Genomic DNA, 15,639 nt, shown 5'->3' with positions numbered 1-15,639 from the left:
ACCCTGGCTCAGCCACTGGTGTAGTCTGACGCAATCAAAGGCTAGGTACACACAGTGTGCACACCAAACCTTTACGAGGGTTATAGCTGCAGCTTGAGCAGCGCTCCTGCTGACACACGTTACAGTGGAGTGGAAGATCTGACTGTGGGTCAAGTGTGTGGTACTACTAAAGGGCCTCTGTACCTTCACTGTTGTTCTACAGGAGTATCCACCCATCCTTGATGCCCTGGGGAGAAGGTGCCACATTCCTGAGTGCACAGGACATGGAGAAGACTCTGCTTTGTCAGTGCTGGAAATTGTTGCTGCACCTTTCTCCATTATCAAAAGCTCACTCTGGGAGTTAGATCTGAAGATGAAGAGGCTGTGGCAAGGAGTCTGGAATGAGATACTCCTGTTACCACATGAACACTGAGTGCTCTCCGTTTTGGAGTGAGTCCAATCCCTCTGGAAGTCTCACCCTGTGCAGAGATGCCCATAAAAAGCATGTTGAGCAAATGCTTCCTTTGTTGCGTGTCTGTGCTTTACTTTGGCAGGGAATGCAGGCACCAGTACTCATTGCTTTTGGTTGGTCGACCTTGGCTGGACAGAGAGAGAAAATAAGGTCCGAAGGCTTGTGGGTTGAGACAATGTCCTAGGTTACAATGTAAGATGTGCCCAAAGTATGTATTCTATCGCCATCTACATAAGCTGTTGAAGCTAGGTTGGGCAGTGTTTCCCTTGCCCCCCCCCTCCAGACTATCTTCTGTTAATGGCCCATCAATGCCTTCCTGCATGACTCATAGATAACTCCCTCCAGGAGCTATCTCTGTTTAACGGGCAATCAAGGACCCATTGTATGACTGATAAAATGATATCAGCCCATTGTGAGATGCTCTGCCCAGGGGGAGGAGCCAAGCATTCCCACCTGGATATAATCTGCATTTGGGACAGCACAGGCAGTTTTACCCACTGGATTCTCAGAGGACAAGAGGTACCAGATCTTTCTGTGGTAACACTGCTTCAACAAGACCACTTCATCTGGACTGCTACCACCACAGTTTCAGATTGTATTCTGGCTCTGTCAGTGATCTTTTGTACTACTGCATGTGTTTTATTTTATTTTACCTTTTTTTTTTTTCTCTCCTATTAAATTGTTTTTTCTGACTTCTGAGTCTCTCACTGGTTTTACCTTCAAGCCAGCACAGACAAGAACAGAGAGATTGCTCAGCCTTATCTGGGGGAAACATATTTAATTTGCTACCAATCAAATCAGAGGGGGATAATGAAAAATAAAACCAAACCTTAAAATATCTTTATCACATCTCTCCCTTCTTCCTGGGCTCAGCTGATCACCATTGCCAATGCTGTGGGCCAGGACTACAGCACTTGGGTAGTTCTCCATGCTGGGTTGCCTGACACAGCGGCCCTTACCTCCTGAACACCAGAGGTCTCAGCCAGCTACCAAAGGCAAGTGACCAGCTTTCAGATTTTCTTCACTCATTTCCTTGACAGTTGATAGCTATCCGCAGGAATTTGGCTTTGCAGACCTGAAATAACAAACCAGGAAGTATGAGGATCTCTGTGTAATCAAGCATTTGCCTAAGTGTTTAATAATCTGGCATAAAATCACAGCATAAAAACCAAAATGACCCGTGTTTGAAGACTAAATGTTCTGACCCATTATGAGGAATAGATATTTATAGGAGGACTGTAAGAAAGTGTAAAAAATACGGATCATTGAATGGTTGTAGCGCTAAGTACGACAGGAAGTACAACTGCAATCACATGGTAAGTAATTCCCATGGAAACAGATATTTTCCATTAAACTGGAATTTATTTCAGGCTATAATCTGCTGAAGAACACAGAATGCAAAATGATGCAGCAAGATAGCATATGTAGAAAAAGAAAATGGCAAAACTGTGGATATGACTGGAGTGTGGAGGAGGAAAAGCGGACTCAACGTAAGAAAACCCTGTCCTAGCACATCATGTTACAGGCAGGAAGTGCTCCCTGCCCTCTGTTACCACTGGATCTCATTGCCTGGATTTCCCTGCAATGGACTGGGTAAATAATTCAGGTGGAGAAAGTCAGCATGCCTTCTCCTTCCCTGGTCCCTTAACTGCATCATGGATGTCTCCTAGCTCAGGAAGAAAAAGTATTAATTAACTGCCTTACCAGACACACTGCCTCCACATCTGCCAAGGCTATGACCAGCCCACCTGAACTTCCCTTCTATCCTCTGTGGCCCAGGATCCATCTCCAGCCCAAACCAGCGCTGTCAGCCCATGTTTCAGTGGCACTGCAGGTTGCCCATTCCAGCTTGCCCAGCCCAACATAGCAATGGGTCCCAAAAAGCCAAGCCCACCAGAGGCCTTGCCTGGCCTGGTCCCCAGAGCCCTGCCTGGCTGAGGGGTTGGAAGTAGATGATTTTTAAGGTCTTTCCAACCCAAACCATTTAATGACTTCTCTGATTTCTATGATAACTTGCACCTAGGTGGGATGTATTCATGATCTCCCTGTGTACAAAGGTAATGGCAGCTGGCTTACCAGGTACCGTGTCCCCATTTACCTTTCCAGCTATCTAGACAGGTTATCAGTGTGGTTATGAAGCAGGTGTGAGGTGCCAGCATCAGCCTCTGGATGAGGGTGTTGTACCTAGAGCAGCTCCCAGCACTCAGGAAGTGCTCAGTTTTCATAACTGGGGTGAATGGTGTGAAGCCAACCCAGTACCCAGACCCCTGTGGGGAAACTGAGTCAACAATGGTGTTTTGTCTCAAGCCCCTGACACTCAGTAGCTATAACAAGCAGCAAGCTCTAGCAGCCTCCACCAAGAGCATGTTTTGCAGTTTTTAATCTGGGCAAAATAAGGAGAGAACAGTCACCACTAATGGAAAATACTCTTACCTTTATGAGGAATGGCTTCAAGTAAAGCATCCCACTGAGTGAATTCTCCTTTCCTCTCTTCCTCAAAGCAACTTATCTGCAAACACCCCAGCAGTGAGCTGTGCTTTCCCCCCCTTGTTCCCTGTGGAAGTGTCAACCCAAGCATGAACAAAATGCTGTGTGATGGGACACTCCTCTCACATCTGAACAATCTGTAGTGGTTATTAAAAATACACAGGCAGGTTATTAAAGATTCTTCATATGAAGAAACAGACTGAGAAAAATTGATGTGTATTCCCTATTCCAGAGTTAGAGAAAAACCAAGGTCACTGAACTTCCTTGCAATCAAAGGTTTCTGGAGATGCACGCGCAAATAAGGGCTTAGAGGGACACCCAGTTTAGTATAAATACATACAGACTGCAGGAGACAGCATGAGAAGGATGAGGTTTCTTGGCATCTTACCCACCCGATCAAACCACTGCAACTGCCATCAATACCAAAATTCTCATGATCTTCCACGAGTTTCATGTTTTTTCCATCCATTTTCTCCTCAGGTGAACTGAGGAAATTATCCACTTAATGAATTGCCTTCATGTCTGTTGAGAATGATGAAGATGTGTTGCATCCGTACATGTAAAGGGCTTTATCTTAGCTCACGGGGCTGGGAGACTGCGAGACACAAAAGGATGGAGTCATGGTTGTCCTTATTTCAGAGCAATAATTTAAATCTGAGGAAGAAGCACACCTTTGACGTGTAGCTTCAAAAGAAGTTAAAGGAAACACGACACATCCTGTTTCTAAAAACCCTTTTCCAGTAACCTTAAGGAAAATTTTCAAACACGTAAGGGTTTCGGAAGCTGCTTACCTTCATGCATAGTCTTCCTGTTTTCCTCTAAGGTCAAACAGATTTATATGTGAAAGGACAACCTGCAGTTGACAGAGTGAAGCCACGTGCCACTTCTTGTTTACACCAGTTCTGCAAAGCTAATCCCAGAGATTCTGCCTTTTTCTTGGTATTTTCAAATGCTCAATAAAAACACAAAAACTTGAAGAGCAGAATAGGTAGTACATTTTAAATGCTTTTTCAAAGGGTGACTTGCTTCAGTGTGTTTTCATTATTAAAGTAGGGCATCTGCTGAAATAAAAAAGAAATTGTGCACAAAGCAAATGAAAATGCTTGGAAATATAAAGTCAAGAAAATTAATGAGTGTTAACAATGTCCATGGTGCAGCCAAGCTCTGACCTGTCTGCTGTCTGTTCCAAAATCAACATCTACATTCAAGGACTTCCCTCTCTCACCCTCCACATTCTTCCCAGTGGCACCCAAATTATTCTCAAAGCTCATGGGAACAAGCTCTGACCATTATATAAGTGACCACTCAACACATAAGAACCATACTTCTGAAATCAGCAGAGGCTACATTGCAGTAGGTAACACAGATTCACAGTCACTTTGGTTGGAAAAGACCCTTAAGATCGAGTCTAACCACTCATCCAGTGCTGCCAAGCCCACCATTGACCTGTGTCCCTAAGCACCATGTCTGATGATCTTAGAGGTCTTTTCCAACCTAAACAATTCTATGATTTTATGACTCCACGGATTCGATGGCATAGCCACTTTTTTATCTATCCGTGTGCCCAGTACCAGTGTATTGTATGCCCTTGGATACACTGCAGGGGAATTGTTGGCAGAAGAACCTGTTCAGGTTTGGCACATATGCAACCCACAGCCTGTGTGGCCAAGGTTTTGCTCTGAGCTATTGGGGCTCCACAGCGCTGCATGACCCTGCCCTGTGCTGCCAGCAGCCAAGTGAAGCCCAAAAGAACAGTCCAGCTGCATTTCCCTGAGGCTGTCCCTGAACAGGGCAAGAAAGAGCTCCTGGGATCAGAGGCTTGCCCTGCAGTCCAGTTCTTGGATCCAGCAGGAGACACAGGAGGGCAAACAATGGTTTTCCAAGCAAACTCCCCCGTGGACCCCTTACAGACTATCCCCACCTGTTCCCCAGAGCCTTCTGAGCAGGAGATGGCCACCTGCCAGCTCCTCAAATCCTGACCCACTTTTCCTGAGAACGTAGCAAGGGAGAGTTTCACAGACAAGAGGAAATCCCTGAACAGCATGCAGCCCAGAGAATGGAAAGTTTTTTTCCTTGGGGGAGGGGGGTTGGGTTTGTTGTGGTTTATTTTTTCCCCCTGCAACTTCCCAATGAATGCATCTGGCAGCTCGCCGTCCCTGCCAGTGCAGGATCCCAGAGGAAACCAGAGCTGGGAGGGCTCTTCCTGCCCGGGGGAGGCTTCCCAGGAGTGTGAGGGATTTACAATCGCCACCTCTTGCTCCAGGTGCCCTGCAGTGTCGCTCTGAAGGCCATGTGCAGCGGCAAGCTGCAGACAGCTTTGCTGGTGGCCGGCTACTTGGTCTACCTGCTGGTGGGTGCTGCCGTGTTCCAGGCCCTGGAGAGGACCGCCGAGAAGCAGGAGAAAAGGGCAGCTGCCCAGATGAAGGAGGCTTTTCTGCAGAACTTCACGCAGCTCACGGTGGCGGAGATGGAGCAGTTCATGGAGGTGAGCGGAGCCCTGCGGAAGTCCTTTCTCCCTCCTGTTTCCCCAGCAGATGTTTCCTACTCAATCTTGCTGCACGGGTAACTCTCACTGCTTTCCTTCTGGTTGTGGTCACTTGGATGCTTCCAGCAAACCCCTCTCTGGTGTGAGCAGACAGCTCACTCCAGCTTGTGTAGCTGGAAAAACCTTGTGTGCAGGTTAGCTATTAAAAAATCCCACAATATCGTGGGTTTTTGGGGTCTTGCGTCCTGTTGATTCTGCTTTTAGGGGAGCTGTGCTCATACACAATGAGGCAAGAAAAATGAGGCTGTGTGAAATGGATAGGTGTGGCTACCACTTAAAATAGTGTCACAGATAGCACAAAGGAACAATAAGGAAAGCTCTGTATGGGAAAAAAAAAAACAAAAAAAAAACACCAAAAAAAACACCTTACCAACTCCAAATAACTACAAGGAAGGTGGCACGGTCAGAGTTTAGGTTTTGAGGATGCTGCAGAAGTGAAACAGGTAGCCTGGCCAGGGGAAAATATTTCTGGTCAAGGCACAGGAAGATGAAGATGAACATGGCTATCTCTTCAGCTTGGGTGTTTCATAGCTCTATCTGCTGCAATGCAGGAGCAAATGAGGAGTTAAAGCCTTGCTAGAAGCACTTCCACATGGAAAACTAGTGGAGCTCTTAATGGGCCAGTTCAGAGAATAAAGAAATGTGGGAAAGAACTGATGTTTCTAATAGCACAACCAGCAATTCAGCCCCTGTTTCACCCATGCATGCATCCTCTTCACCTTGTTTTTTATGGGTAAGGGAGAAGATTAAAAAAAATTAGTTTTCCAAGGGAAAAACAAAAAACAAAAAAGGCTTTTAAGACAAAGAAATCTTTGTGCAAGGTCTATGGAAATCATTTTTGTTAGCCTTGACTTTCTGAGACACCAGCAAAAAACATAGTGAGAGAAGAAGCAAGGAGGAAGATTTTGATGGTGCAATTTATTGCATGTCCTGCTTCTGGCAGGGCTCTGTTCTGGATTTTATCTCAGATGTTTCTGTACTAACCAGTCTGCCTTCCAGATGTTCAGTTCAATGTTCTCTGTTTGCTAAAGGGACAACTGGATACTGTTTGGTTTTTAAATTTGCTTCTAACTTAAATAAATATAAATATAAATATAGATATAAATATAAATATAAATATAAATATAGATATAAATATAAATATAAATATAAATATAAATATAAATATAAATATAAATATAAATATAAATATAAATACAAATACATACATATATACATATATATATATATATATATATATATATATATATATATATATATATATATATGACAGCGCTTAGAATTTAAACCAAAGAAGAGTCTGAAAATGCATAAAGTGATAAATGATAGCACTGTGGAAGAAAAATTTAGCCAAGTCTTTTATGGCAAGACAGTCTCAACTCAACCCAAACCATCTCTGACAGATGTCCCTCTAACCTCCTCTCAAAGGCAACTTTGCAAACATGTGTAAATGTGTAAATTTATCTATGTATATTTATGCATACAGTTTGGAGAACAGTGTGTATGTTGGGCTTTGCGAATCAATGGACTTTCTCTGAATTTAATGACTTGAAATTAAATTCTCAGTGTATTTCGTGTGTACCCTGCCACAACTCACTGATGCACCCCTGGGAGGGATCAGAGCCACTGCTCGTACCAGGAGGTTGATCAGATCTTGGATCCACCACTGCCATCTCAAGTGCAAGTCCAAATCCAGCAACCAGCAACCCCCCTTGGTCACACTAAAAGAAACAATTTCTCTCCAAACACCCACTGGAGGAGTCAGCACAAACAGGGCAGAAGCTGAACACCCAAAACCACTGGATAACTTCTTCCAAGCCTTGGAGGGGAGGGTGAATAGTGTCAGACAATCTCTGAAGTGAGGCAAATGGTACTTGCAGGAAAGGAGCAGTAGTTGGCTAAACCTGTAATGTTTTTGCAGCAAGCACTTGAGAAAGGCAGTCGAGATGATACCAAACTTTGCTTTCTCTCCCAGAACCTGATTGAAGCCATTCAGAATGGAGTATACCCTGTTGGAAATGAGTCACAGTTTGAAGAGAGCAACTGGGATTTCAGCAACTCCTTCTTCTTTGCAGGCACGGTTGTGTCCACAATAGGTAGGTCTAATGCTTTCCATTTATGTGTGCTGGTGTGTGAGTGATGCTTTATTAGATCTGGTTATTAGGACATGAATGGATAATACCTTCCAGGATAGAATCTCCAGCCCTTCGTTGTCATGGGTGGCAAGCAAGCATGGACTGAATCCTAAGACTTCCCACTGCACAGCTCTTCATGCTTTATTTTGTCTTGTCAAGTATCAGTGGCCTTTCCAATTATTTCCCACTTGTTTCTTCTTTTCAAGTCATCTGTTATAATGTTCACTCGGCTGATATTTGTGGGTGGGAGATAAACTTCACTGTCCTGGTGTTTAGTCTGGGCTTTGAATCTGAGAGTGTTGTAAAGCATAGAAAATGTAAGGAAAGAAGTGAAGCCTGCTGGGGCCTGGGCACTGTCTCCATAACCTGTTTTGAGCTGTTAATTCACATATTCAATTAGTAACGTGCCAGGAGGGAAAAATTAGGAAGAGGTAATAGCAAATGCTGAGAATTTTACACTGCTGCTTCAAGCTGTTCTGACCTTTACAGAGCCTGCCTGCCCCTACCTGCTTTGTCCTTTCTTCCAATGTACATCCCAAGAAGTGCAGGCCTGCCAAACTTAAGGATAAAATCCATACTGTTGGCACCTGCTTCACAGTCACACAGAGGAAGTCAAATCTGTGTTTTTACAGAGTGGTGCTGAGGCCTCACTCCCACCAGACCCTAAGCACCTCTGCCTCACTGATCTGTGAGTGTGACGTGTCCCAAGCGCCCCAGTAGAGTCCCAGCACCGTGGGAGCTGTGTAAGGGCTGCCTGAGCCCACAGAGAGATCTCCTGCTGTAGGAGGGGAGGGTTCTGACCCACCATTGAAATGGGAATATTTCTGCTACAGGGAGCACAAGACAGCTCATGCATTTGGGAATCTAGTAGCCCCCCCCAAAAAAAAAAAATTACTCAATTGTTTTGCCTTTTCCCCCAAAGGAAACATTGCATTTTCCAAGTAATGGATGCCTTGAGATGAACTTGGGAAATACATTTTCCCGGGGTCGTTGGTAACATAAGGTCATACACAAAGTTCAGTACTCTTGCACTCAGGGATGTACCCCACGGGGTCCAAGAGTCTTGAGACTAAAGGGCATGTTTGGGGTTGTTCCACTACTTAGATAAATCCTTTCTTAGTAGGCCTTTAAGACAAATGTCTCTCTGGCACCAGCCACCAGCAAGGCCTGGACTAATTAGCAGCATCTATTCTAATGCACACTGCACTGCCTTGGGACTGGAGTCAGTATCTGGACATAGCAACTTACTGGGATGTGGCCAGGGAGGTCACTAACACACAGGCAGAACAACAAGAAGCTGGAGGTGGCTGCATGTGATTCTAACAGCCTGGGACTCCAGTCCTGATGTCTTCCAGATCCTCAGACCTCTATTTTCTGACTTTCCATGTATTTATCACAAGACAGAGCCGGTTTCCCATAATTGCTTCTTGATGGTGTTTTTGTTCCCACTAAGGCTGCGTTGGGAACACACAGTGCTCTCTGCACTCCCCCAAACGTGCAGGGTGAACCACTTCATATGCTCACTGCCTTTTTCAGAGGAAAAAAGAGTGTATTTGGGCTGAAAAGCACTAGCCACATCTTTTAGGGTCAAAGACAGGCTGGATTGGAGTAGGGGTGAATGTGACTATGAATTGCTCCAGTTCTTTGGAATATCTCCTCTGACCTTTTTTTTTTTTTTTTTTTTTTTTAATAGGCTATGGCACATTACATCCTAAAACTGCTGGGGGACAGATCTTTTGTGTGTTTTTTGCTCTTTTTGGAATCCCTCTGAACATTGTTTTTCTGCACCGTGTTGGTAAGATGCTCTCACTGCTCTGTAAAAAGCTGGGGAAATTCCTGTACGAGAAAGGAATGAGAAAGGTAATTGGTTTTACTTACTCGGGCACAGTTATATGTTAATTTCTAGTGTTTTTCTCAAGTTTTATGCTGCCTTATCCTCAATTATATTTGCTCTTGTGCTGGGTTAGATGTTGCTCTAGGGCAGGAAAAAGACATTCCTCACTTGCAGAGCTAAGCAGGCATGTCAGCCACAGAGGAGATATTCAGAGAAAGGGATGCATTTTGTCTTCACATCTAGATGGCAGAAATCCAGTCCCCTTCAGCAATCAGTGGAGACAGTGGGCATCCCACCCCACTTCTTGAGGCACTTATCTCAGGAGCCAACACCCTAGGGAATTGCATGCATCCCTTTGAAACCAGTAGGGGTGATTAAGCATCTCATCTTGAAGCAGCAAAAAGCAGGTGAGCTGTGCAAAGCTGTAAAAATTAGGTGTAGAGGTTTCAGTGGATTTTGACTCAATGCATAGTCACCCCTCCTAATTGATTACCCAGACCTTTAGTCCCCCTCCACCCTAAACTTTGACAGAAAGGAGGCATCAGACTGAAGTTATCCATTTGAGCCCAGTTGCTGAAAGATGAGGAGACACAACAGCTTGTCTGTAACAAGACAGAGTGTCTTTTTTCTGGTTTATGCCCCAATTTATTTTACACTCCTCCTCTTCTCTCAGCACTGCTGAGGAAGTGAGAATAGCTTTTCTGTGTCTCCTACTGTAATTCTCTTTCAGGACAAGGTATGATTGCTACAGATAACCCTGTTCAGATTGCTGAATTTCTTGTCATATCTGGCAAACTTAAATAGAAGATAAGGCTCAGTCAGATACAGGCTCAAGCATGTACACAATACATGAAGGCATGAAAAGTTATCCAGCAGTTGCCATTAATTTCCAGGCAATCTGGGTTTGGAAAATTCTATACATAGAAACTATGTGTGTCTGGCTGATAAATCTCTAAATATAACAAGTCTTGTTCTCTAGTCAAACCTCCTTCATGACTGTTGGGAAGTAGAACAGTTCAAAAGTCACTGTCCAGGCTCTTCTTTTTCAAGAGCTCGTTAGTTTTTGGTTTTGGTTTTTTTTTGCAGTAAGATATCCACTGGGATATTTTGGCATTGGTACACTGAGAAATTAAGTCAATAATCAAGACTCTTGAAGATAGTGCTGTCAGAAATGGTGCAATTATTTTTTATATAAAAAAGACTCTTTTCCCAAGCAAATCTGAATTTAGGTGCCAACCCTAAATAGCTAAAAGTTAAAAATGAAGTTGTGTGGTGATAAGTGGAAATGGTTTTACTCTGGTAAATGTCATTAGATAGGAATTCCTCCAATAGTCACAGTCACTGATACAGTCAGGTAAAAGACTATGTCTTCCAGGGCCATTGTGGACATGCAACACCTATAACACCTGGTTTCCCTCTGCTTCTAAGCAAAACCAATGTGTTTCCAGAGGAAAAGCACTCTGTAGAAATCCTTCACATCCTCCTGATCCTAGATAGCCACCCACTTTGAATAGCCACCATTATGTATAGCATTTTTTTTTTTGTGTTTCAAATCATGATTATAATTGGACTGGTTTATTTTTCAGAAGAGGATCCAATTTCTGACCCTTTTGTTCTTCCTGGCAACGGGAATCCTGGTTTTTCTGTTCTTGCCATCAGTCTTCTTCCAGATAACAGAGGGCTGGTCCTACAGCGAAGGAATTTACTTTGCATTTATCACCCTCAGCACCATTGGCTTTGGAGATTATGTAGTAGGTAAGGTTGATTCCAGAGAGGAAGCACGTGAAAACACCAGAATAATGACTGTAATTCCCATGGGCTGGCTGAATGTACTGTAGAGACAAATCTGTCAAGAGTCTTTGCCTGGGCTTTGCCTTGTGCAATTCTAAGGGGAAATACTTCTCTGGGATTGTATGTGCTGATAAAAGCACAAAGTCATCAAAATACAAGGAAATGAGGTGCTTTGGGGTGCAAAGAAGACAAGTATCTCAGTGAGGGAAGGGTGAGGGAAGGGAAAGTGGATGTTTTATTTCCAAGAAGAAACAGTTTATGACAATCATACAAAACAAGGTTTGTGTCACTGCTTTAGCCATCTCAGACTTACGTTTCAAAGTGTAGAGTGAAGAAATAAATGACCATGTTTCTGAATATACGACTTCACACAACAGACTAAAAGATGGAAATCCCAGTCATGAGAAATTGGGGAAATCTACTCACACTATTAGAAGTGGGGCTTAAATATATACATCACTGCAAAAGTGGCCTTCTTTAATCTCCTGAGCATCTCTGGAGGTTTTCTGTCCTCACAAGACAGAGTTTAGGATTTCCCCTGAAGAAACACTGTTTAAGCTGCACTCAAGAGTGCTGGAATACTTCTCAAAACATTTCCGTGGAAATACAATCTGGAAATACAAAATACACTCTCCATGGAATCAGGTTCTAAAAGAACTGCAAAATAATTACCAGGAGCCAGATCAGTGTCCATTGAAAGAGCAGGAAAAAAACTGAACACTATTTTCTCTAATCTATTCCTTGAAATAGTCTGCTGTACAGAATGGTGGGGAGTGGCTGGTGCCACTGAGCATCAGGAGAAACACTGAGCATCAAAATGTGTCATTGTCTTTCCTTGTCCAAATCACAGGTGTGCTTTACAACAATGAGAGCAAGTCACAGCCTGAAAACCGTGACTCCCATAGCACTTTCCTTCTCTGCAGCCATATTGCTTTACAAATACAATTCATTGCATTTCAACTTTTTAATTGTTATTTAAAACAATTAGATAGGCCTCATGGCTCCATGATTTCATCTTCATTAGGATGACTTAACAGGAGCTGAAATATTTTTCCGTGCCAGTATTTATCTTAATTGGCCTTAACAACAGTAATAAAATGTTGGTAAGTTTAATGCTTCACATCTTCACAATGAAGCGAGCAGAGTCAATGACTGCTCTGAGAATTGCTTGCAAGTGACAAATGGTTTTGTGCTGGCCAAATGTTGGATTATGCCCTTTTCCAATGTCACTTGAAGTCAAATCTATTTTAAGATTGCTAACTATAACAAAACAAAACTTTATAATTATCTATTTACCTTAAAAAAAAAAACCTTAATTAGACCTTACAAAATTCAAAAAAACTTACAAAATACATTATTAAATTATTCAAATGTTTATTCTATTCATTATCCAAACCACAAATTATTACAAACAACATTAAATTTTAAAGAAAAACCTATAATAGGTAAAAAAACCTTTAAGTACTATAACTTTACTTTAAATACTATAACAAAACACTGAGTGGTGTTTTAAAAACTTTTATCTCAAGGTCTGCATACAGATGCATGCTATGTGAGCCTTCTGTCAGGCTTTAAGAATTCTCAGCAAATCCATTTCCCACAGCCAAATGGAACAGAAGAGGTTTGAGTTGATTTGCATTTTGGTAATTCAAAACTGGTTTGTAGCTGAGCCTGTTTGGGGCAGGGAGACATGCCAGGAAGATGGCTCAGGCTGGATTTAACTGTTGGGAATACATGTACCTCTGGGTGTTACGTCTAGGGTGAAACTCCTGGGGGTCGTTAACTGAATATTCCCTGCTCAAGTCCAGTTTTGGGCTAACATTACAAAGATATTACTTGTGGCTTTGCTAACCCCACATCACGAACTCCAGATAAGAGCACAACAAGGAGCTGCTTTGTACCGAGGCTGAGAATCCCTTTGCCAACTCAATGCCAGCAGCAGAAAAAGAAACAGCTGTTGGATACCTGTCCATGAGGACAAACCTCCCCTCTGCTGCCCCATTTCCAGAGCTCTTGGATAACAAAGAACAAAAACCTTGCACATTAATCTGGGCAGTACAGAGCACTGCAGCACTTGCAAAGGGTTGCCAGCACCTGGGCTCCTTCTGGGCAGGTTCACCGTGGGGTTTGTGGTGATCTCCCTGTCCATGCACATTGCTGTGTTATCAGCTACGTGGAGTGACCTTTGGCAGTGACTTGGAGCGCTCCATAAGCAATATCCAAGTGCTCCATAAGCAATATCCAAGTGTTCCTGCAAATGCCAGGGCCACATCACCTGTGTCACGATGATAACATTGTGTGGGGCCAAGCAAACGCTCTCTGCACGTTGAGGTGGGTTGCTGTCATCTGAAGGATCAAATGAAATGACCCCAACAGAGGGTGTGAGGTCCTGGCTGATGCTGAGAGGATCAGGCTTTGTGAAATATGCTTTTGGCCCATTGGTTTCCAACACAGGAAGTTCTGTTCTTGGCATGTGTCAGTAAATTCTCATCAGCCACAAAGTTTTTTAAATGGAGGAAGCTCCTGAAGCCATTCAAAAGTGAGGTGGGAATGGCAGCTACTCTCTTTGTATGATCACAGGTACCTGTAATTTAAAGGAAATATTTATTAGGTTATAATCACACTCTATAGAAATACAGGGAATTACAATCACCCAAATAATAATGGTTGTGTGGTTATAGCAGCCCACTGTGTTCTGCTTTTTGTGCTTTGGGAGTTTGGGTATAATTCCAAGATAATGCAATACAATTTGACACTGCTTCCCACGTTATTTCATTTACCTGTAAGTGCAGCAGTTGAACTGGAATTGATATGCAGTAAGGGGGGAGAAAATAACCTGTTCTGATGGTAATTCACCTCAGTCACAGAATCACAGACTCACAGAATGATTCACTTCAATTCCAGTGTGCCATTTCACAGGCCAGCATATTTGTATCATGTTAATTGCATATACCATTTTATTGGCAAGTATAAGAGAATTACCCAGCATTAACCTAATGCTATGGAGCTGAGAGTCTCCACTACAGCGAAAAAGTCACCTTAAAGTACTCAATATAAAACATATTGATGAATTCATTAGGCTGTTCCACTTTACACTGGCAAGGCAATTTTAGCTTGTTAATTTTCTCCTTCTTTCTCCCCCCTTATCTTCAGGCAAACAGTCTGACAGGAAATACTTTTCCTCCTATCGAGTGCTTGTGGCCATTTGGATTCTTTTTGGCCTTGCCTGGATTGCTCTGCTGTTTAATTTATTGACAACAGTACTAGAAGATACTGAAAAAATAATTGTCAAGGATCTCCAGCAAATTGGAAAGGTGAGTAAGGACAATGTAGGAAGCCAGCAGAGAAGATGCTGGCCTGTTCAATTTATTCCAGAAGAGGAACTGCCACCAACACTTGCTGGAGGGGATGCACAGAAAACGGAGTCATTAACAGCAGATTCTGAACACACAAAAAATGAAAAAACAGTGTTTTCTAATAGTAAAACTATTACCATAACATGTTGATAATTCTTCACTGGAGAATTGCTAGTTAATTATTCTAAAGAAAATTCCACAGAAATAAATTTTCTCCTACCTTTCGCTGAGATAATGACCTTTTAGAACTCAAGACTTACAGTTACACAAAGCCTGAATATTAATGGTAAGAAATTTTCTCCTCAGTTTGCAGCTAGGTTGTGCTAAGAGCCTGAGAAGTGCACTTGCTTTGCAGGGTGTTTTTAAGGTGCTTTCACAAAAATGCAGGGGAGGGGCGTGGAAGAGCTTGCTGGTTCTGCTTGGATTTTGCAGCTTGCAAGAAATCATGTCTCTTCCAGGAACTGACATGCACAAGCTTTTCTGGGGCATTGAGTAGCACTTTCGGAAGAAGAAATAAGGGTATATAACTTAATAGATGCCTGACTTGAGCCATCATATTGGATAAGGTGTTATGGTCTGAAAGACATGTTTAAATGACAAGACCTGAGCTTAGTTCAGAGACACCAGAAGCATCTAATGGACAGGGTTGTGAAAAGGTTAGCATGTGAGAAATGACTGATTCTACCTCTTCCTGGTTTATTACGAAGATGAATAAAGGCACTTTCGGCTTTGATCCCTGTGGCTCTGAAAAACCTTTCTGATGGTGTTTATAAAGAACACATAAACCCATGTCCTTAATTCAATTTTTATATTTATTTGATTCTGTAAGTTTTTCATAGGAACAGAGACCAGTTTGAAGGGAGGAGTCCCTGCTGCTATGTTTTGATTCCCTAGGAACTGTGAAGCCATTTAGCAATGATTTTATGGTGCTGTTGCTTTCCAAGGGTGAGTGGTGTCTAAACCTTCAATCAGGTAAAAAAAAAAAAAAAAAAAAAAAAAAAAAAAAAAAAAAAAAAAAGGATGTCAGTCCAGGCATGGTT

The 15,639-nt window shown here is 42.7% G+C and overlaps 1 protein-coding gene across 1 annotated transcript; it reads left to right on the top strand.

The window, feature by feature from the left end:
* Positions 1-5,194: 5,194 nt before the first annotated feature.
* LOC120754207 (potassium channel subfamily K member 16-like) lies at positions 5,195-15,267 on the top strand. Its single transcript, XM_040067561.2, has 5 exons — positions 5,195-5,423; positions 7,459-7,579; positions 9,312-9,478; positions 11,039-11,207; positions 14,397-15,267. The coding sequence occupies exons 1-5, from the start codon at positions 5,229-5,231 to the stop codon at positions 14,747-14,749; spliced, it is 1,005 nt and encodes a 334-aa protein (XP_039923495.1). The 5' UTR covers positions 5,195-5,228; the 3' UTR covers positions 14,750-15,267.
* Positions 15,268-15,639: the final 372 nt, after the last annotated feature.

This window comes from Hirundo rustica, chromosome 6, assembly GCF_015227805.2.
Source record: "Hirundo rustica isolate bHirRus1 chromosome 6, bHirRus1.pri.v3, whole genome shotgun sequence".
NCBI classification, from domain to species: domain Eukaryota; kingdom Metazoa; phylum Chordata; class Aves; order Passeriformes; family Hirundinidae; genus Hirundo; species Hirundo rustica.
Note: the sequence above shows the minus strand (reverse complement) of the source record. Positions and strands in the feature narration are given on the sequence as shown.